We start from the raw sequence: 21,653 nt of genomic DNA on the forward strand, positions 1-21,653 counted from the left end.
TGAGGCGCTGGCTCAGGTTGCCCAGAGAAGCTGTGGCTGCCCCATCCCTGGCACTGTTCAAGGCCAGGTTGGACGGGGCTTAGAGCAACCTGCCCTAGTGGAAGGGATTGGAACTGGATGAGGTTTAAGGTCCCTTCCAACCCAAACCATTTTATGAGTCTATGATACGATGAATGAAAACGGGAGATGAGCCAGGCCTTTGCCTGAGAGTTCAGGAAGCCCAGTCTTGGTATGTGCAGCCCCTGGTTACACTCAGTGTAAAACATCTGTGGAACTATAACCTTAGAGCAAGAGCCCTCCCTGTTCTTGGAGAATACTGACACAGGTAGGCATCTCCTCCCCAGGTTTAATTTCTGACATGATATATCTGGAACAAGGATTATACTTCTGGCATCATTCCTCCTGTAACAAGAGCACCAGGTCTAAGCTGGCATTTGAATCTTTAATACACAGGAAATAATGGATGCCACACAGCTTAGCCAATGTAAGAGTTCAGCCCCAAACCATGGGCATGCCAAACTTGCTGCCAGCCCTGCAGGGATGCAAAAGCATGTTTAAAGGAGGTGGCCTGCTTCCTTTTTCCCCATAATGCTACAGAGAAGTGGGCTCATATGATCTCTTCTTAACGCAATCAAGCAGTTTCATGCTGTTTAGCTATCTCCACTGCAGCTTTGGAAATGGGGGACAGAACCAGCACATGGATATCAGCTTACCCGACTATCCAGGACTACAGTAACGGGCTCAGGGAATTCCCAGTGCCAAAACCTATCAGACAGTCCAGTCGCCATAGTTTGCTTTAAAGAGACATCAGTTCTCTGATTTCTTCCACATCTGGAGCTGGGACCCTGATCAAATAAACTAGAAATTGAGAGATCATTCACAGCTAGTAGAGGGAACACAAAGTAAAGCATAAGACCAGACAGAACAGTTAAGCAGAAATAAGCTAGACACACTGAGCACAAGAAAAGGTCGTGCTTTGAGCCTACACCAACACTTTGGATGAAGCCACCCAGAAGGGGCTTGTCAGCTGATGTCTCCTGCTAAAAGAAAAACAAGAAAAGGAGACTGCCTGAGCCCAAACCATTATGTGTTGTCTGCATAAATCTGCCCCCTCCCTCAGAACCAACACTCGATGCCCTCCCTCCATACCCCCTCTAGCTTTGGTGTGGATGCTGAATGCTGACAAAGGCGCCCTTTAGAAACCTGGACCGCAGAAGCCAGAGATAAACCCCCTTACCCATCTCCGGTTTTGTCTCCCTCACAGATTGCACCCCCCCCACCTCTCAAGCCCATCTCACATCCTCCCCTCAAAAGCGATTAGGGAAAAGCTGTAGAAATATTTGCCCAAAGCTGGAGCCTGTTGCTGGGCCCAGCTGTATTGTTGGTAGGAATACACACAGCAAACTTGCACTGTGAGGAGCCCTGCGGGACTCCGGGCGCTTCAGGGAGGCTTTGTGAGCCCAGCTCTGCGTGCTCTAGCCAGACTACCGTGAAAGGGAAACAGAAAAACAGTTACAAACCCCAATGCTCCCCACTCCCATCATACACACCCCCTTCAAGTACCCCCCTTCCAGCAGCCAGCACCTTCCCCAAGACAAATCTAGAAGGGAGGGAGCTGCCAATGAAGAGAATGAAAAGGTTTCCTCCGTTAGATTTAAGGCAACAAGTCAGAGCTGCAAGGAGTCCTTTATCTGCCAGGGAAGCCTCCCACTGCTCCAGAGCTGGGCCGAGCGGGGATCCTGGGGGCAGCTTTCTGAAGGCTGCCATTGATTTGTCACTGGTGATAAGTGAGGCTGGGGCCGTTCCCACCATCGCCTGCAGAGGGGATGACTCTCCCACAACACCCAGTGGGGGAGAGGGGCAGCAAATGAGGAAATACAGAACCCGATGGTCAAAAAACTCCTCAACAGCTCTTTTTTCTCTCATGAACAGCAACAAAAAGGAACAACTGTGCTGAAACCAAGGCAGGGGAGGAGAGGCAACAGTGCATGGGGGCAGCGAAGCTGCTCACTGGCAGAGGGGAGAAAGAGCCGGGGGGGGGGTTCTTCAACCTTTGCCTCCAAAAGGCCTCCTAGTGCCAACTCAGTCAAACAATATTCCTTAAAAAACTCCCCAGCCGCTCCTTTGCCAATAGCAGGAGGCTTTTAAACCTGCTCTATTTACATAGAGAGATTCTTCTCTGGAGCACATGCTGCTGGAAACTTGTTCTTCTGCTTTTTGGGAGGGGAAATCTTTTCTCACAGTACTACATAAATGAGAGAGGCTAATGAAGCACCATGTCTAAAAGGTGAATTCCCAAAGCAACAGGAGATTTTAAAGGAGCACCAGAGCTCCCCCAGGGAACACACAAATACAGCAGCAGCTGCCTGGGCAAGACCAGATGCAGATGGGTAAACTGAAAGCAAGGCAAAAGGAGGAGGAAAAAAAAAAGGAAAGAAAAAACAAGAACAAAGAAAATCAGTAAAAGCAGCAAGATCCTTGGCCTTTCTGATGTAACTAATTAGGAAAGACCATCAACACGGGTTCAACTTGCATTATAAAATGCTTCTCCTGTGTTCCAAGACGCTGAGGAGCACATAGGACACCTCTCCTTCCTTTCCCAGCCCTCAGCCAGCTCCTGCCCCAGCCAGGCTAAGGCTGAGCCACACAGACCTTGTAACACCGCCTGAAGACCAAGAGATTCAAGTCTCCAGAGGTAAAAGAGCATCATGCCTGCAGCCTCCTTCCAGTTCAATCAGACTAGACCCAGGAATCCAGAGGATCGTATCTGGCAAGATGTTACCTCAGGACAATTGTGCGCAGCTCCTAAAGCACCACATCATCATCCAGCATGCTAAAATAAATGGAAGTTGCCAGGCTGTAAACTGTGACATTCAGCAATATTCTACCTCATAGTCAGCCATTGAGATGCACAGGGCAGGTCACTGGGAGCAGTGATTATTTCAGATATCCTAGTCCGGATTTCTTGCTGTTCCAAGACAGCACTGCCTTCGTGACCTTTATCTGGGGACGAGCACAATATCAGAACCTTAACAGATAAAATCCAGTCCAAAGATTGCATGAGTTAGAACAAAACCCCACCCCAAATCTCCCATTCGTATCTGGGAACCAGCCAGCAGCCAGTTAGCTCAGAACACAAGCTGAACGTGTTTCTCACCAGAAACATCCCTCTGCAGCCAAGCAGCTACATCCTAAACCAGCCAAAGGTTTTGAGCAGTCCTAAAGTGCAACACAATTAAAGCCCATTGAAGCCTTCTGCCTCCTAACAAGAGAGGACTAAACATCTCCTGAGCTTGGTGAACTGACACCTTGGACCACTGCCACTACCTGGGAACCTGGAAATAGGCTTCTATCCAGCAAGACTCCAACTTGCACACCTGATTAATCTCAGTAGCTACATGAGAAGCAGAACTAACAAAGCCAGTTTCAGATGGCTTCATGTCGACTAGTCAATTTTGGTGCATCTGTTGCCAAATCAAGGGAGGCAAGGGACTCTTTCATGTCTCACAAAATGCAAACTCATGAGAAAATTTCACCCACAGCCAAGTCGTTTCTGTGGTGCCTTCCCTTTATTATGCTGCCTATTTTCATGCAACTTTTATTCTCTGGGACCAGCTCTTTTTGGGTGAGAAGATATGCAGGCATATTGAAATAACCATTGCTTCCATACAAAGCACCCTAAAGATGCCTGCGGATTTTTCTCATGAGAAGAGCCTGTAGTAACAATACGATTAAGAACTACTTCTGATATTACTTCCTGGACCAAGCTGGAGGATCTGAAGTGCATATCCAAATAGACACAGGCTCCTCACAAAGCCCATTTTAGATCTTTTCAGCAGACATCATTCAGCCCTGGAAGAAGAGGGTTTTGACACTTTCTAGAAGCCTTTTAAACTCCTGTGCCTACAGAGGAAAAGTTCCCCCAACATGCAGGCACATTGGCTTTTGCTCGAACCATGACCTCAGGGCCAAAACCCTGATCAGATACATTTACTGTGATGACTCAAGAGCCATTTTCCTTCTGTTATTCCACTTGGGAATAACACTTTGGGGAGTAGGGTCCAACAGACTAATTAAGTTGCATCAAGCTTTGGAGGCTATTCATGAGCATTGCATGAAGTGATGTTATTCAGCCCAGTTTAGAATACTTCCTCTAATCAAAGAGCAACCTAAGCCCATCAGTGCTATAAATGCTACCTGAAATGATTGCATAGCAGTAAAGATGAAGCAGAACACAGGGCTACTCATCTAGTTACTTCTATTCATAGCAGAACTTTATCACCAGTAATTACCATCTACCTTGACAAGTTCCTGGGAGGTTTGTTTCCAGTTGGACATAGACGTTTTTCGTCTCTTTCCACTCCTAAGTGGAAGAGTTATGTAGGAATCCATTTTAATAGCTGTGCGGCAAAATTACTCTTTTCAGTCAGGAAAAAAAGAAAGCATGTCTGTGGTGGGGAAAGAGGCCTTAGTGTGCAGTCTGTGTCCTGACTAAACTTGCTAACTATTTCTGGTACCTTACGCTGCCATTCCCAGACACTGTAGGAATATAACATTATTCCTACAGATCATTCTCTAAGTAAGAACATCTGGCAAATTGGACCTTTAGCCAACAAGCCTTGATGAGTCAACATCAAATCTACTGAAGTCGTAGCACACCATTAAGCTACACACCATTATGGTCATGACAGCCTACACCTCGAGCTCTGAGGTTGAGCTCAGTTCGCTTTCCTGTTCCCTGTTCCTTTATTCTGAGGTTGAACGTGATCCATTAGTTCCACATTCCAAGAAGTGTGCTTAGAGGTTCATTCCCCTCCCTGCATTTTTTATTGTACACTATCAAACAATGTGGAATTACAAATAGCAACAGCATTCTGGAAATCGTTCCATGTCCCTCCTTACAACCGCACACACACTTGGCAAACTGAAACACATACAAGATGATTTAGGTATCAAGCCCTCAGAAAGAACATGATTGTTTTCCATGGGGAAGATATAATCTTCTGCCTTCATGATACAACCTAGCTCTTGATTTCTTTGCCAGATATCCTCCCAAAACAAACCCTCTTCTGTGCACAATAAGCAAAGGTCAGGAAGCAGCCTTGATTTAACTTTAAGTGATAACACAGCTCTCAGGTCCTCCAGAAACACACTGATACTCTATCATGGGAAAGAAACTTCAAGACTACGGTTTCATATTCATCAGTAGTGCTGGCTTTAAGAGCTCCCAGCCCTCCTTCCCCTACTTCCAGTTGCACAACCCCCATACACCAGCACAGCTTTGTGCAGCCTACTAATAGCCAGGGAAAGGGGTCCCGTGGGCGATGAGCAAAAAGATGCCAAGTTGAATGGTCTTCCAACTCATCCTCACCCAGCCCAGTTCGCTTCTTCCATTTGCTTCATTGCTTGCAGAATCATGGCCTCAGAGCCAAACTGACAGAAGAAGTTGGGGTTGTTTCCCATTCAAGGCTCTACAGACATATTTACTACATTAGCTAGTCCAAGAGTTATTTTCTTCTCACAGTCTGTTTACCAAGTGTTTGTACATTTAGAAGTAGGATACTCACGCTACTGTGCTGAACATCCTTATGAAAAGGAATAAACAGGGTGAATTAGATCATTCCACAATTGAGTACAGTAAATGTTTAAAAATGTAACATCCTAATCTGGGAAAAAGCCACTAACTTCAGTATGCAGGGAAAAAAACAGCTCTTAAGCAACCAGTCCCCATGGCTCAGTTCTTTACCCTTGCACGAAAAAAATCTGTAGGCTCCAAAATCAAGTTGACAGCTATCCTTAGAGAAACCAAAAGGAAAAGAAAGACAACCCAGCCATTAGCACACCTGGCCCAACAACCATAGAGGACCTTTATGTCGTAGCTTGCGAAGAGGACATTCCCATATTAAGTTCTGTACAGATGATCTCCAAAGGTTATAGGGAAAACCACTTAAGCTATTGGGTAAATACAGCTACTGAAGCCAGTTACGTATTTACAGACTTCTACCCAGCAATTTAGCTTGCTGCTACAAAGCAGCAAAAAGGAACATTCAATAATTATTATTTAAAGTTGGCCACACTAAACTATCCCAATTCAGGAATGCAGGGTTTAACGCTTGGATTCCTGACTGAGTCCAAGTTATGCTTCTGTTCTCAAATTTCCTGACCTTTGTGGTTACATGGTTAAATATCCATTTGTGATCCATCCTAAGAGCTGCTGCAGTCAGGATAGGGAAAAGGGTGGAAGAGTCACGGAGGCAGAATAGATCTTTGTGAGCTGCATGTTCAGCTATGGTACCCCTCATTAGACTAATGCTAACCATTTATTGAACATAATGGCAGATAACAGGAACATACACTGTCTAAAACAAAACCAGCAACCAGATCCTCTTAGAAGTGCACTGTATCTGAGAAGAGTTTTCACTCTCGCAGCATCAGACCCCAGACGCAACGAATGTGCCTATTTATTGTGATAATGCTATACGCAGCATGTCAGAGGGGAGCAGGGGAAGATGAAGAGAAAGGCAGCTTCAATAGAAAGATAGTTTGGGGATGGAAAGGACAGAACAAGTCTGTATGTTGAGACTATGAGCCAAAGCATTTAAGTGGAACCCCTATTTACTATGTTAATCACTGTGGGTTTTTCTCTTGTTATTCAATACATCTGTCAATTTATTGCATGTAGAAATCATAAACTCTTCAGAGTAGACTGTCCTTATTGTATGCACACACTGCATGTTACACTGCAAAGCTCTGATTTCCATCAGAGTGAACCTTTACATGATCCAATTGACAATTCATGTGTGAGATTCAGCCCACGTAGATGCTTCCCTTCAGCCTGTCACATACTCGTTGAGGGAGAACAGGAATGGCCATTTAGGCAGCTTATGTTTCCAAACAGCGAGCTCTGTCTGCCTTTGACTAACCAGACACTCAGCATCAACGCTGCCATTTCTGCACTAACTCTGGAGGAGGATGCAGATTCTGCAAATAAGAGTCAAAACCTAACTCTCTGCTAGACATCAATCATTTAAGAGGCAAGACTAAGGAAGAAGAGTCAAGACACTAGCAATGAGATAAAGCTTTTCATATTTAGATTGACAGTTTCTCTGGCAACAACTCAGAACGTAAGTCTGTGTTAGCCCAAGTGAAACAAGACAGTAGGTTTATGCTTCCAGTCTTAACGAATACAAGTTTCCACCACAAAGAGGTATCATCAATTGATGTACTGCACCAGCTGCAACGTCTATAGGTTGATCTTTCACCACACATGGACACAATACTAAGACTGTCATACAAGTACAACACAATAAAGAGGCCTATGCTTACATGAGCCACAGAAACCAAATCTTGGGCTTGAATGCTCACCTTCCCTTATTTCCAGGAAAAGTCTTTCTGATTATTGTTAAGGCAAAGCAAAGTAGCAGCAAGCCAGTGCCAAAAGAAAATGGTCTTGCTCCCTCCATCCTTTCATCAGGTCTACACTGACAGCTCACTAAAGAGCAATTCCCTTCAGCTTGCCGATACCACACCAATAGCCTGTGGTGTTACTCGTTTCACCATCTTGCAGGTGGGTTCCTTCTGTGACAGATCAACAAGCTGAACCAATTCATCCAGCAGATATACACTCAGACATAGCAAAGGGAACAGGGGAGAGACTACTCTGTGGGGCAGCCCACAGTTACACTAGAAGAGCCGTAACATGAAACTGTATATTGTGGGCAGAGAACAATCCTCAGCAGTGACAGCATCCTAGCACCCCACCAAAAATACTCCTCTCTGAGAGATATCAAGTTTACTGCAAGCAAAAGGCAGCAGGAACAGAAATTCCTCCCATCCTGATATTTCAAAACACGGGCTTTATATTACCATAAAACTGTATTTTGAAGACAACGTTTCCCATAAAGCAAGATTATACTGAGCCCTACTCCAGAGCAGTAACGTACCAGTGTAAGTCATTTGCAGTTTCATTCTGAGTATCACCTGAAACAAGCCCCTGACTGTGCTCCTGACCAGCCACATCTCCACTGTCCAGCCCATTGTTTAGTTGTTCTAAGCAGCATGTTTAATTTACACAGTTTAAACAGAAGGAGAGGACTAAGTTGATAGAGATGAAGGAACAGAGGACAGAGAAAAAATGCAACTCGTGATCCATAAGTCCTTTTTCTAGTGCCCTTTGCAAGAGACATGGATCTGCAGGGAAGCAAGTGGGTGATAATTAGGGACAGTTGGAATATTGTTTATGTCCTATTAGCAAAGGCAGCAGTTCAGGCCTCCAAGGATAAATCACATTTCTTAACCAGATGGAAGACATTTCATTTGCAAACATCAACCATACAACAATGGACCACAGAAAGGAAGGAGCCAATTCACAACAGCAACAAGAAAATAGAATTACTAGAGATTTTAGAGACCAGTTCTCATCAAAATCTGCACTTACAAAGAGCCTCATGTCACATCAGAACTCGCACCACATCCCACCACAGTCAATTCAAAGACACTTTTATTGCCAAAACAAGCTCTGCAAGTGTTACCCACATGTAAAAGACAGCACACATGAGTTTCTCCCAGAAGTGAATTCAATAGATGAAGGGACTGCCTCCATAGTCATTTCAATAGAGAAGGCTTCATGGCATAAATTCCAATGATAGAAATAAAAATATTCCAAGGAATAATGTTTTATATCTAGTAAGAGAAGTGTTTTCTTGCTCTCTTTAATCTTCTTTTATATTTTACTCACAGGATTAGAAGATTTCCTTCTCAGCCTCCCTTTTCCTTCTCTTTCCCAGTCATTTTCTGTTTGATTTATGATGTTCTCTCCCTGTATCCAACTCAAAGTTGCACATGCCAGTTCAGTATCTGGTAAGAGTCTCTTTTGACACTGCACGTTTCATTTGGTACTATCTGCCAGCACGACAACTTTGCGCAATAACTTGTGGCAGCCTGGTTGGCTAGTAGGTTTGGACTTTCTGTTACAGAAACTTGTGTTCTGGTTTAGATTTAGACTAGTTTCTCAGACAGACAGATTCTGGATTCAGTTATTTGCTCCATTAGCCTCAAAAGGAGTGCCAAATCCCAGAAATAAAGCTTTTGTAAGAGTGGACAGCTTTTTCACTTCATTTCAGTCTATGGTTCTCTAGTCCTTTTAGGTAGAGGCAGCTTTTGCTGCTTTGGCCAAAACAGAAACCAAGTTTCTTTTATGCAAAGATCAGCAATGAAAATCTTTCCAGTTCTGTTCTGTAGCCATCACCATACAGAGTTCACAGATTTAGTTCTATCATGTCTTTGTACATCTGAACTTAAGAAAGTTAACTTCCCCTCAGTTACAAGTATAAGAACACACAGAGCTCTGGAGTTGGTTCTTGTGGGAGTCAAACGTTTTATTTGCCATCAAATAGTAGAGTAGTAAAACCTCAGCATTGTATTCAGTTCTCATGGCTTGAGTAGTTGAAATGTGTCTTACTTGCTAGGGCCACCACATAGCCAGCACAGCCACAATGACACAGAGCCTTAGGCATGCAAGGACTCCTGAGGCTGGTCAGTGCTGGGCTGTAGAGGGACTGTACTGCATGCCCACCTCAGCCCGGGCCCATCCTGCAACAGAATAATTCTCTCCTTATGGAGTTACTGTCATTTCCCTCCTGTGAGCCACTCCCTTTCTGCTTGCCTCTAAAGGGCACAGAGCCATACAGCACATACCTGTTCTGGGTTCAGCAGTAGCAGTCATTTTTTCTCCTTCTTAGTAGCTGGTGCAGTGCTGTGGTTTTGACTTTCAGCCTAGGAACAGCGCTGATAACACCGATGGTTTTAGTTACTGCTCAAATGGTTAGTCTGACCAAGGACTTTGTGAGTCTCATGCTCTGCCAGGGACGGGGGGGAAGCCGGGAGGAAGCAGAGACCGGACACCTGACACAAACTAGCCAAAGAGGTATTCCATACCACAGCACGTCATACCCAGGATGTAACTGGAAGTTACCCGGAAGGGCTGGCTCACCGCTCAGGCGGGCTGGGTGGGGGCAAGGCATCAGTCGGTGGGTGGTGAGCGGTTGTATTCTCTTCCCTTGTTATTTCCCTTATTATTATTGGTGGTAGCAGTAGTGATTTGTGTTATACCTTAGTTACTAAACTGTTCTTATCTCAACCCATGGAAGTCACATTCTTTTCCATTCTCCTCCCCACCTCTCCGGGAGGGGGGGGAGGAAAAGAAGGGGGGGAGTGAGAGAGAGACTGCGTGGCTGATTTATGGCTGACTGGGTTTAAACCATGTTTAAAACCATTTAAACCAACCTTAAAGACTTCGGTATGCAAAGTCAGAAAACCTGGCTCCCTAGGCATCTCTGGTCTTCCATGGCATAACTCTGATGACCCTCGTTCCTTTGATAGACAGTTGTAGCATCACCACCACATTGATTTTAAGATCTTGACATATAGGATGCAGAGCACGTTGTTATGACATTGTTCAAGAAAAAGCCCCAAACTAACCTAGATCCCACTCCATGACTTTCCCAGATTAACCTGCAGGACCAATGCACTGCAGTACATTAGCCAGCAAATGCAGGTGTTCTGGCAGCTGTCCCAGTCACTTAATCGGAAGCCTGAGCTCAGAGGCTGTTTTGCCTGAGCGGGTAAGTCAAGATGTACATACCAAGGATGTCACCCAGCCTCACTCCCTTCTTTGCTCGAAGGCTTCTGGCTCAGTGCTGTTTATTTATATCCTACAACTGATGGATTGTACATAGGTTTCATTTGCGCAGTAGCTCCCATTAGTTCTATACTGTAACTGTTAGATTTGGACTCGTGTACCTGATCAAGTTAAACAGGGGGTTTTGCCAGTCGTTTGAAGTACTCAATTGCCTGCCTGCCACCCCCTCTTCACTGCCAGTCTGTTCTAAAGCATCTGCAGCACGAAAATTGCTCGTGGCTATTTCTCAGAAAGCAATCATCTCAGCTTCTCTTCTTCCTCCAGCATACATATTACTGCCATCAAGAGTTTGCTTCTCCAGCACAACCAACAAAACATTGCTAGAGTACCACATGAATTATCCCATTTTTATTAGACATTCCTTTCCAGCTTAAATATTTGTTCCCAAACTTCTGAAGACTTGTGGGTGAAGAACTAACCATACCAAGCACAAAAGGAACTATGTAAAACACAACTGACTGGAAAACTTAACCTAAGAAATTAGCTTATGTTGTTCTAGTCTGGAATTTCCATGTAGAGCAATAGATTACAGCTCCTCATCTTCCAGTTCACAGGAGGCAGGTCACAAACAAGAGAAACCTCAGAGAAACAACAGGTTTGTCTTAGAGTGGATGAGCTACTGCAAGCCAAAGGAATTTGTAGTGGAAGGGTGCAGAAGGCAGGGATCAACAAGGCTGTTGTTCTCTGCTTGAGTCCTGGTAGCCCAGAAATCACTCAGCGTAACTACCAGTGACAAACGTGCCCTTCCAGGGGAGCTGAGGCAGAGATGGGATCCATCAGATAACAGAACCCTAGACCTGGAAAAAAAACCAAACACAGCAAACACCTAAAAGGCATAAAGAGCTTCTGTTAAGGTAATGCTGACCACAGGTCTGAATTCTTCCTTACACTCAAAAATGCCGTGAACAAAGGCCTACATGCAGTGCTGATTCATGAGCGGTGACAGTTCGAGCCGGAACAACGCATGAGGTTACCACCCCTGCGGTGGAGACAACTGCTCGGGAATCGGCTGCTCATGAGTCAACACCCTCCTGCAGCTGCTGTTCACTGGTACAGGACAGATGTCAGACCCAGGGGCAGTCTTTCCCCAGGCCGAGCAAGGGGCTGTAACCTCACCAACCAGCCCAATTCCATCCTTCCCCGTTTCCAAGTCAATGCCCAAGAAAAATGCCTTCACCGCTTTGACTCTGCATGGATACGGCTCTCAATTCAACCCGCTCTTTCCTTGCATTAAACTTAGCTCTGTTTGCAAGGCAATGACTAGTACCTTTATCAGGAGACCTGACCTATCTTCCACCAGCTCCCACATTACACTTCATAAGATTTAGATACTGAATACTTCTACATTAGATCCATGACAAAAGAGCAGGTAGTCCACTAGCATCCTTGTTTGCCAATGACTATGCTCTCCTGCTTCTTGGCTATTAAAGCCTCTGGAATGGCAGCCTCCAATCTCCCTCCCTTTGCCATGCTGCCAACTCTCCAGTTTTCTCTCACACACAGACCTATTATGTTTCTCCTCTTGCCAACAGGTATGTTGCTGATCAAGGCCCTTTTTAAAAGGCAGCACAAATTAGGGGGATGTCCTGCAGCCATAAGAAACTCAACTTGGGCTTTTCAAGAGTAACAGGCTTCAAAAAGCACAGTGAGAAGAACACAATCTCCGAGGCCTCAAAAACCTCATCTCCCAAATTTGTCAAGCCTGAAGAAGCTGCAAACTCTGACTCACAAAGAAAGGGCACCAGTAAATCTGGTTTACTCTTAACAAATGGGATTTTAATTCAGAAAATTATCCCACCTCCTGATTCATCCTCAGGAGCTCAGAACAGGAGCAGGAAATTACAATCCGGAGAGTTCTCATCCTTTTCCCTGCCCTCAGAGTTGCAAAGAAAGGATTTGACTATTCAGCAGTTATGGAAATTCAGAACTAAAGCTGGGTGGGAGCATAAAGGGAAAAAAGAAAAAGGTGTGTCTATTTTAGTCTAATCCTGGATCCCATGAGACACAGTTCTGCTGCAGTGAATGGCTGCACCTTAGGCAAGAACCTCTCCCAGACACTACCAACTGTCACCAAGTCAAATGAACTGATGGAGCTGGAGATTCAGGCTAAAGGAGCGGAGTGTGTTTCCCTGGAACCTTCTTGCATAGTCACATAATGCTGCTTCCTTCAGAGGAGGCCGAGAACATCACGTTTGTGTTTTAACAGTTCTCACTAGTGACTCACTCCTTCATATAGCAATTCTTAAGGGAGAAGAGGAAGAGAAGTAGCCTCCTTTTCCAGGAAAGGTGTTATTTTCTGCCACCAGTCTTGTTGCTTCTGTACCCAGACTCCTTTCCAACCCCAAAGGAATCTGCTGTTCTCACTTTACATGTTTTTCCAGGCAATCATCTCCAACCTCCTAACTTCTCAATTCAACTCCGCCTTCCCGTTTAAAACACTTTTCCAGACAGGACTGTCTTCAAAAAGACCTTCCCGGACATCAGACATCCCACTCAAAAACCCTCCTGGCTGTATGTGCCCCCAAGCCTGGCAGGTCTCACATTCCATCACTGCAGACAGATGTGGTGGTGGAACTATCTCATGGGCTCACCATACCATTATTGGTCTCCCTCTCCACCTCTGCTCCTACTATTTGATAAACTCACCCCACTAGGTCAGGGACTGTACTGTTGAGAGTCCCTACAAGTTGTCACATCCTCCTCTAAAGCATTACTAAAATAAGGCTTTCCCTGCCTGAGCAGTTAAATGCTGCTCAATGCTCATCTTCACTTTCAAAACTTCCACCTTTTATGCTACCTAATTAACCACTCTTTCTGACATCAGATCCCATATAATTACTCTATTTGGATCTCCTTACACAGCTCTTCTGTTCCTTTGCCAGCTCAAGTCCTTGGCTCTCACTTCCAAAATGCCTATCTTCGCTTCTGTTTATACCTGTACCTCTATACCCCCTTCCCTTCTTCTCATGGTTTACTCTTGCATCTGCTTCCTCGTCCTTATTTCCACAGTTACCAGCTTTCAGTAGTCTTTGATGTCAGCTCCTACCCTAAAATCTCTCTCTATCCTCATTCTAAGATGCAATTGGAATGAAAAACTTTGAGGAGCTTTTCCCATTCAGCAAAAGCTAAAGGAAATTTAATTAGAATGGTATGCTATGCTCTTTTAATATCGGACCTTATCTATCCCACTACAATAATCATATTCCTGATCCTTATCAAATGTCAGATGTCCAGTTTAGACTATAAACCCTTTGGGCAAACGCAGCCTTTTCCTCCATGCTACACAGAGCGCCAGCACTTAGACCAATCCTTAAGATAAGAAAAACACCTCAAAAATTCAAAGAACTCTATTTTGCCAAGAGCGGTTCCACTCCACACACTGAGACTTGGGAATGACCAGAGAAGTTAAAAGTACTCTTTGAAACTCCAGAAGGCAAGAACAGGGTTCCACCCCCAACAGAAACAATGTCTGAGAAGAGAGGAGCTGGGTACAGACAGCACTGAAAAAGTTTTTCCATGGTATCTCTAGCTGCTGCCTGCTTCCAGACTCCAAAGCCATCACTTATCCCCTTTGAAACAGCAGGAGAGTCACTTCTTTTTTCCTTCCCTCTCCAGAAGGAGCACAGCAGAAATAAACCTCGAATGATAAATTATGCACCACCTTTGTGTGGCTGCCTCTTGGCCAGACGGGAAATTTTTCTCCCAAAGCCTTTTGTTTCCAGCTTTGATCCCAGTGCTGGATCCGCTCTGTTCAGCACTCCCTCGGCATGGAGGTGAAGGGAGAGCTGACACGGGCCAAGTTCAGGCTTACTGCAAGTCACAGTCAGATCTTCCATTAGCCTTCTCCCCTCCCCCTTCCCAACTGGAGCTCTCCTTGAGTTTGAAAAGATCCTATTAAACATTTTCCACAGGGCCTTACAGAGGATACATTATTTTGATGGATGCTGGGACTAAAGGAGGAGGATTTATAAGTACAGTGAAATAATGGAGTTTGTTCTAATGGGTTTAAGAGATGCCCGGGGGCACCAAGTAAGTTCCTTCTCTGCAAATCAAAAACACAGAAGACCAGAAAATGGAGCTGAACAACTGAACGCCAGGAAGCGGGGAAATCGGGCTCTATTTAACTGCTGCTCTTGGTTACAGCCAACTTCAGGCTGCTTGGAAAAACAGCACACACACATCACTGGCACAAACTTAACAGGAGAAAACAAAGAGACAACAGGGGTCAAACTGGGGGTGGCAAGTAGGAGAAGGATGCAAGGCTGGGTCCCCACCCCCTGCCAGAGAGTCGGATCAATTATCCTTGAATACTAACAAGATTTCTGATTAAAGAACTGCTGCTATGCAATAGGAACAGAAAGCTCCAGCAGCTGGGAGGGGCTGTCAGGCACTAACAAAGACACACAGAAGACTATGCCCTGCTAGGGCGTATGGAGGAAGTCACCACGCTGGTAGCCAGCAGAGGGGTCTCCCCTGCCTGGAGTCAAGACAACATCTCACCACTGACAAACTGAACTCCAGAAGTAAAACTTCACCTTGACGCTGCAGAATATGGGGTCTGTTTTAAGGCAAACATGTTCTCTCCTGGAAGCCTTGGCTGGACGACAGTTCTTTAAACAACCTCATCACCATAGTACAGAGAGATGGATTTTCTTGTCATTCTAACCCATCCAGGGGAAAAATCTGGTGCTTCTTAGTTCTGAGTATTGCAACATCAGAAAGTTGCTGTTAACATACAACAGCTTGAGAAACAAGAGCCTGCACAGTCTTTGGTCATACAGTCTTTGACAAAACGGCAATTGGCAGTACAAACATTGAACATGCACATACAATGCTGCCCGTTAATCTTAATGGTTTGTGACTTGCTGACTGGTGACTAAATACAGAAAAACCTCATGATCCAAGAACCTCAGGAAAAAGAAAAGCTTCTGTTACTACTTTTCACAATCTAAAGTTGTGCTAACATTAAGCATCCTGCTATTGGCATGTATCTCATGTCATCAGAAGGCTTCCGGCTGCTCAATCCCCTTTTTTTCTTCTTCTTCTATTTTAAACAACAAACAATTCCTTGATCCAAGGAGCTTCAGTCATCCACAGTTTAGCAAGGCAAATGTCCACAAACATCAGCTCTGTTTGATGTTAATAAAGTCTTTATGAAAACTTATTTTCTTGCCCTTCCATACTGAGTCTCCTTTCATCTGGGCTCACAGCAGCTACGGAGGAGTTCTGCTCCTCACAGAAACACTGACTGCAGCTCAAAAGTCTCTTAGACTAAACACACAGGCTGGAACTCTTCAGCATTTAACAAGCAGTTCTGCACAACAGAGGCAAAAAATGCCTGGATAGCTGAAAAACCTGAACACAAACTCACCCACAACAGGACAGCAGCCAAATACTCCCAAGGTAACAGTCACAGAGCAACCAGATACACAACATGAATAAACCAGGAGCCTACGGAATCACAAACCCCTGGATCCATAGAGTTAGTATCTTTAGTACAGGAATATCATAGAATCACAGAATAGTTAGGGTTGGAAAGGACCTTAAGATCATCCAGTTCCAATCCCCCTGCCACAGGCAGGGACTCCTCACACTAAACCATGGCACCCAAGGCTCTGCCCAACCTGGCCTTGAACACTGCCAGGGATGGAGCATTCACAACTTCCCTGGGCAACCCATTCCAGTGCCTCACCACCCTCACAGTAAAGAATTTCTTCCTTACATCCAATCTAAACTTTCCCTGTTTAAGTTTGAACCCGTTACCCCTTGTCCTCTCACTACAGTCCTAATGAAGAGTCCCTCCCCAGCATCCTTATAGCCCCCTTTCAGATACTGGAAGGCTGCTCTGAGGTCTCCACGCAGCCTTCTCTTCTCCAGGCTGAACAGCCCCAACTTTCTCAGCCTGTCTTCATACAGGAGGTGCTCCAGCCCCTGATCATCCTCATGGCCTCCTCTGGACTTGTTCCAACAGTTCCATGTCCTTTTTATGTTGAGGACACCAGAACTGCACACAATGCTCCAAGTGAGGTCTCACGAGAGCAGAGGAGAGGGGCAGGATCACCTCCTTCGACCTGCTGGTCACACTCCTCTTGATGCAGCCCAGGATACGGTTGCTTCCTGGGCTGCGAGCGCACACTGAAGCCGGCTCATGTTCAGTTTCTCATCGACCAACACCCCCAAGTCCTTTTCTGCAGGGCTGCTCTGAATCTCTTCTCTGCCCAACCTGTAGCTGTGCCTGGGATTGCTCCGACCCAGGTGTAGGACCTTGCACTTGGCATGGTTGAACTTCATAAGGTTGGCATCAGCCCACCTCACAAGCGTGTCGAGGTCCCTCTGGATGGCATCCCTTCCCTCCAGAGTATCAACTGAACTGAAATTAAAATCTACAGGAAAAATATAGAAAGAAGAGATTCAAGAAGCATCACAGTGCCCAGTCTTCATGTAGTAGAGACAAAATATCCCATAAAAGAGTAATGCCTAACACAACAGCCATGGCAAAGACCCATGGGCTTTACAGATGTAAAAGCAAGGGCGTTTACATCAAACACATTAGATTCACGGAAGACAATTGCTGTTAATGCTCTCTGCCATGATTCCTGTGAAACCGAATACAGTGTGCCAATCCCTGGAGTGGGTTTGCTGCATGCCAGAGCTCCAGCTCTGGATGTTGTAAGAGGTAAAGCCAGACATCTTAAAAGACGGTCAGTTTAAGTGTGCCTCCACGTATCACCTTATTATGTAAACCCCTTCAAGATCACATCACAAACAGCTCTGGTGGAAATAACAAGAGGGCTAGAGAAATAGATGTCCACTTTTCTTATACATTTAACATCACTTTACTTCCCAATTCACCCTTCCCAAGAAGGAGTCAGTAAAATGTCTGTGCTTTAATGAATCTTTTGATCAGAAAGAGAAATAGAAGTCTTATTAAAAAGAGAAATAGCCACAAGTCAAAAGCAGCAGAATTCAATGAAGGTGTAGGACATGCAGTTACTTTTTAAACCTACTTTTAAAACCTTGACTGGTTTCCAAGATAACATCTCTTTATCAGCTTTTGTAAGTGTTATGAAGCATATATTCCATTGTGTTCAATGGTAAGTTGCATTCTAGGGCAAATGGAGTTGGCCTTGGGCAAGACAATTTCTACTTCACTTCCCACATTTACAAAACAAGGATAATATTTGCCTGTTTCACAAGAGTGCAGGAAGATCGGAGAGGACTATCAGGCTACAGATCATTCTCACAGAATTAATGCTTTAATTATTTTTTAATGTTAATTTCACCAGTCTGGAGAACTACAGGTTTTTAGGAGTAAAAAATAGAAATGGAAGTGATTTGTTTCTCTACTCAACATGCAGCAAGCACTGCTTTTGGTCTGAACTACAAGCAACTGGATAACTGGATTTACATCCAACCACTTTTTCTCTGGAACTTTAATGAACACAACGTAGAAAAACAGCTCCAAGTTTTCCGAAATCTCATTTTGTGGCCCACATGAACAGAACATCCCACTTCAAGGTTCACAAGACACTCTGGAAAGGCAACCACTTTATGTAACTAAGTACCTAGTAATTTGGTTGCTGCATACACCCACACTCCCAAGATGCAAGAAGGGATTTTCTATTGCACAAAACAGCAGTAAAGCACACAACAAAGCCTTTGGGAAAAGGGTATGAAAGGAAACTTCTTATCCACACTAAATAAATGAATTTATAATATTAACTTCATACTGGAAGATTTCTGCTTTATGCTTTTTTACAAACGTTACCATGTTTTAGTAGATACAGAATTGTTCAAAAAAGTAAAATAAATAAAACCAAACCCCACCATCACCACCATTTCTCAGCATCCTGCAGCATCTTACTCTTCATTTTAGAAGAGCAGGGATGTTACTCAGTGCCGCCGCCACTGTGACAAAGACAGTCAAGGTAATTCAGAGTGATCATGAGATCTGTGAGTATCATCCAACCTGATCAGCAGTAAACCCAGGCACCCTCAGCACACCCAGCAAGTAGAATATTATCAGCTCTAAGTTCATAACAGGAGAAGGGGCATTTTGCACCTGACCGAGAGCTGTGGAAGCAACAGCAGTGCCTAGTGGAGACTGCAATTCCCACTGCAAACTGCGCTCCTGGAGAGGTATCACATTCAGGTCTATGACCCTACAATGTCTGGGGAGTGAAGCTCTGATATGAGCCATGTCTTTTTCTGGCAGAGCTTCAGGGCAAGCACATCACCCAGACAGGTTCTGTGACATTCTGTATTTACACTAACACAGACCATCACAACATCAGGCCCTTCTTCATCCCCACGCACCAGCAGCATGTGCCATTAGCTTCCCATTCTCCCTCTACACCCACTTCTACCTGCAACACGCTTTCAAGAGCTCAGAATACTCAGAGACCTCTTCCTTTGACACAGTCTTCTCTAGTTTTAACTGCCACCATCCACCAAAAGAGGGTCAAAGGTCAACCCTGCAGACTTGATTGCTTTACCCGCTCCTGTCCTGAGGCACAGAGGTGAATGACCAAGTGCTTCCTCCCATTTACCTGTTTGGCATCAGGAATTCTGTGGCTGCAGATGCTTTGTGACAGTTCAGCTGCACACTATCCCCCACGTGTACTTGTAAGGGACAACAATGAAAAGTTTCTAGCTAAGGGGAGGAACACAAACTCATCACAGCCTTTGGCATCTGCTCTGCCACCTCCTCATGTTTTTCCTTGCTTCAAACAGGAAAAAAATTGCTCAGGAATTCTTATCGCAAAGCTTATCTTGGCATGAAGGAAAGAGGACGCTCGCTTCTGGAAGCAGTTGGCACATCCAGTCATAAACGCCCATTCATTTGACAAGAGGACACAGGAAAGCGCACTGATGGGAGAACTACTTGAAAGAGAGACAAACTGCCATAAAAAGCGTCCCAGAGACATCAAGGCACAACCACCTACAAGCAAAGCTGAACTTTACAATCAGACATCCCCCACATGGCTGTTAACAGCCCAGACACATTAACTAGGAGCACCTGGGTAACAGCCAAAATAAAACACATCCACATCTGCACCTACACTAAGATCTATGCTTTAGATCCTTCTCGCTCCTAAACTGTAGCAAAGTATCTGTGTGGAGCTTGGGAACTAAAGAGTACTTCTGTTTTCTATAAAGCAGATTTTCTGATCCACAGAACTGCAGCCCTTTCCAAGCTGCTTTAGCACCTTCTTCGAAGCTGACTGCAATGAGGTTTCTTGTTAGAAGAGAAATAAAATTACTTGAAACCCAAACTCCATGTGATTGTGCCCCAGAGGCAATACTTGGAGAAGGATGGAGGTCAGCAGCACTACTGCAAATGCTTCCTGTAATTTCAGAGCAACACAGGAGAAAACGGATGGGTGAAATTATACAGCAGCTGCCAAAGGAGCGCAGGGAGAGAAATGAGGTACGGATCTCCTCTCCACACCCCTCCCCCAAAAGCCTCCCAACTCTTTATAAACAGTTCCACGAAGCGTTTAGATGTTTTCTCCTCCACCGGGCGCACTTGTGAAAGAAAGCACTACCGCACACAACGAAGAAACAGCAATTGCTTTTCAGTTGATAGAGCAACCACAAAGATAAGTTTTTCACCGGCGAGACTTCATGGAACTGCTTCCCTGCTCGCTCTCACCGCAGGCAGCTCCTGCCCTCGCCACTCTTTTTGGTGCCGCTCCTACCCCGGCCGCACTCCGCCAAGGCTTAGCGGCAGAGGAGGGCTCCCGGGCCGCGCCGACCCGAGGCAGGTAGCCCTGGGCGCCGCCTGGGAGCCGGGCTGTACCTTTAAGGGGCCCGTCGCGGCGGGTGCGCGGCTGCATTCCTGCTCCGGAGCGGCGGCTGTCCCGACACGCCGGGCACGGCAGCCTCCGAGGCAACCTGCGCGCCCGCCCCAGCGCAGCCCGGCCCGGCGCTCGCACCGCGGGAACAAAGCCCGCGCCCGCCGCCGAACTTCCGCGGGGGGCAGCGGCCGCGTGGGTTCCGCGCTGCAGCCAGGACCCGCGCCCCGGCCCGCCGGGGGACCCCGGCTCCAACCCGCCGCGGCAGGGCTCGGGGAAGGCGAGAACCGGACGCGGGACGGGGCGCGGACAAAGCGCGGAGACGGGGCAGGGCACCGCACGGCTCGGCTCCCGCCCGACGGGCGCGGGCAGGTGAGCCGCGCGGCGGGACAGGGCTTCCCACCGCCGAGCCCGGGACGGCGGCCGGGTCCCCCGCGGGGCAGAGGGTGCCGTGGCAGCCGCTTACCTCTGGCGCGGAGCAGCGCTCCCAGCAGCAGAAGCAGGAGCTGCGGAGGCGCGGGCAGGAGGCATCTCCCGCCGCGCCGCCTCATGGTGGCAGCGCCCCGGTCCCGCGCCCGGGCCGCCCGCAGCGACGTCCCAGGCTCCTTCTGCGCTCAGCGTCCCGGACCCGCCGCCGCTCGCTCCCTCCGCAGCCGCGGCAGCTCCGGGTCTGGGGGGTCGCTCCCCGCTCCGCCCGGCCCAGGCCCGGCCCCGGAGGAGGAGCCCCGCCGGGGCAGCCCCCGCCCCGCTCCCCCCAGCACCGAGGCACTTGGAAAACTTTCGGCGCGGCAGAGGCGGTCCCGGCTCCGCACTGAGACACGCACCAGCAGCATCGCCACCACCCCGGGCTCAACCCGCGCCCTCGGCCCCTGCCCGCCCTCGCGGCTCCCTCCCTGCGGGCGAGGAAGCCCTTCCTAAAGCGGCATCGGGGCTCCCGGCTGCCCGCTGCAGCGGTAACCGGTACCGTCCGGTGGCTGCGCGCTTCCCGGCATGTGCCAGCTGTCTGTACCGAAGACAAATGGCAGAGCTTCTCTCCCTGTCCCATCCCCGTTTGCCAAACACCCTTCAGAAACTGAGAGCCTCTTAGAACCACATTCACTAGCCCTTTGCCCAGCGTATGTGTTGCTATCCAAGAGAAAAGTCTCATTTCCCCCTCC

General features: G+C 46.7%; 1 protein-coding gene across 1 annotated transcript in view; it reads right to left on the reverse strand.

Annotated features, from left to right (window-relative positions):
* LRP4 (LDL receptor related protein 4) overlaps nt 1–21,047 on the reverse strand; it is a gene marked incomplete at both ends in the record, with an annotated part of 81,664 nt that extends 60,617 nt beyond the window's left edge. The window contains one exon of the mRNA XM_080619075.1: nt 20,963–21,047. Coding sequence (XP_080475201.1) covers nt 20,963–21,047 — 85 coding nt within the window. The remainder of the gene's footprint in view (nt 1–20,962) is intronic.
* Nucleotides 21,048–21,653: the final 606 nt, after the last annotated feature.

The sequence above is a fragment of the Psittacula echo genome, assembly GCF_963264785.1.
Source record: "Psittacula echo genome assembly, chromosome: 5".
In the NCBI taxonomy this organism is placed as follows: domain Eukaryota; kingdom Metazoa; phylum Chordata; class Aves; order Psittaciformes; family Psittacidae; genus Psittacula; species Psittacula echo.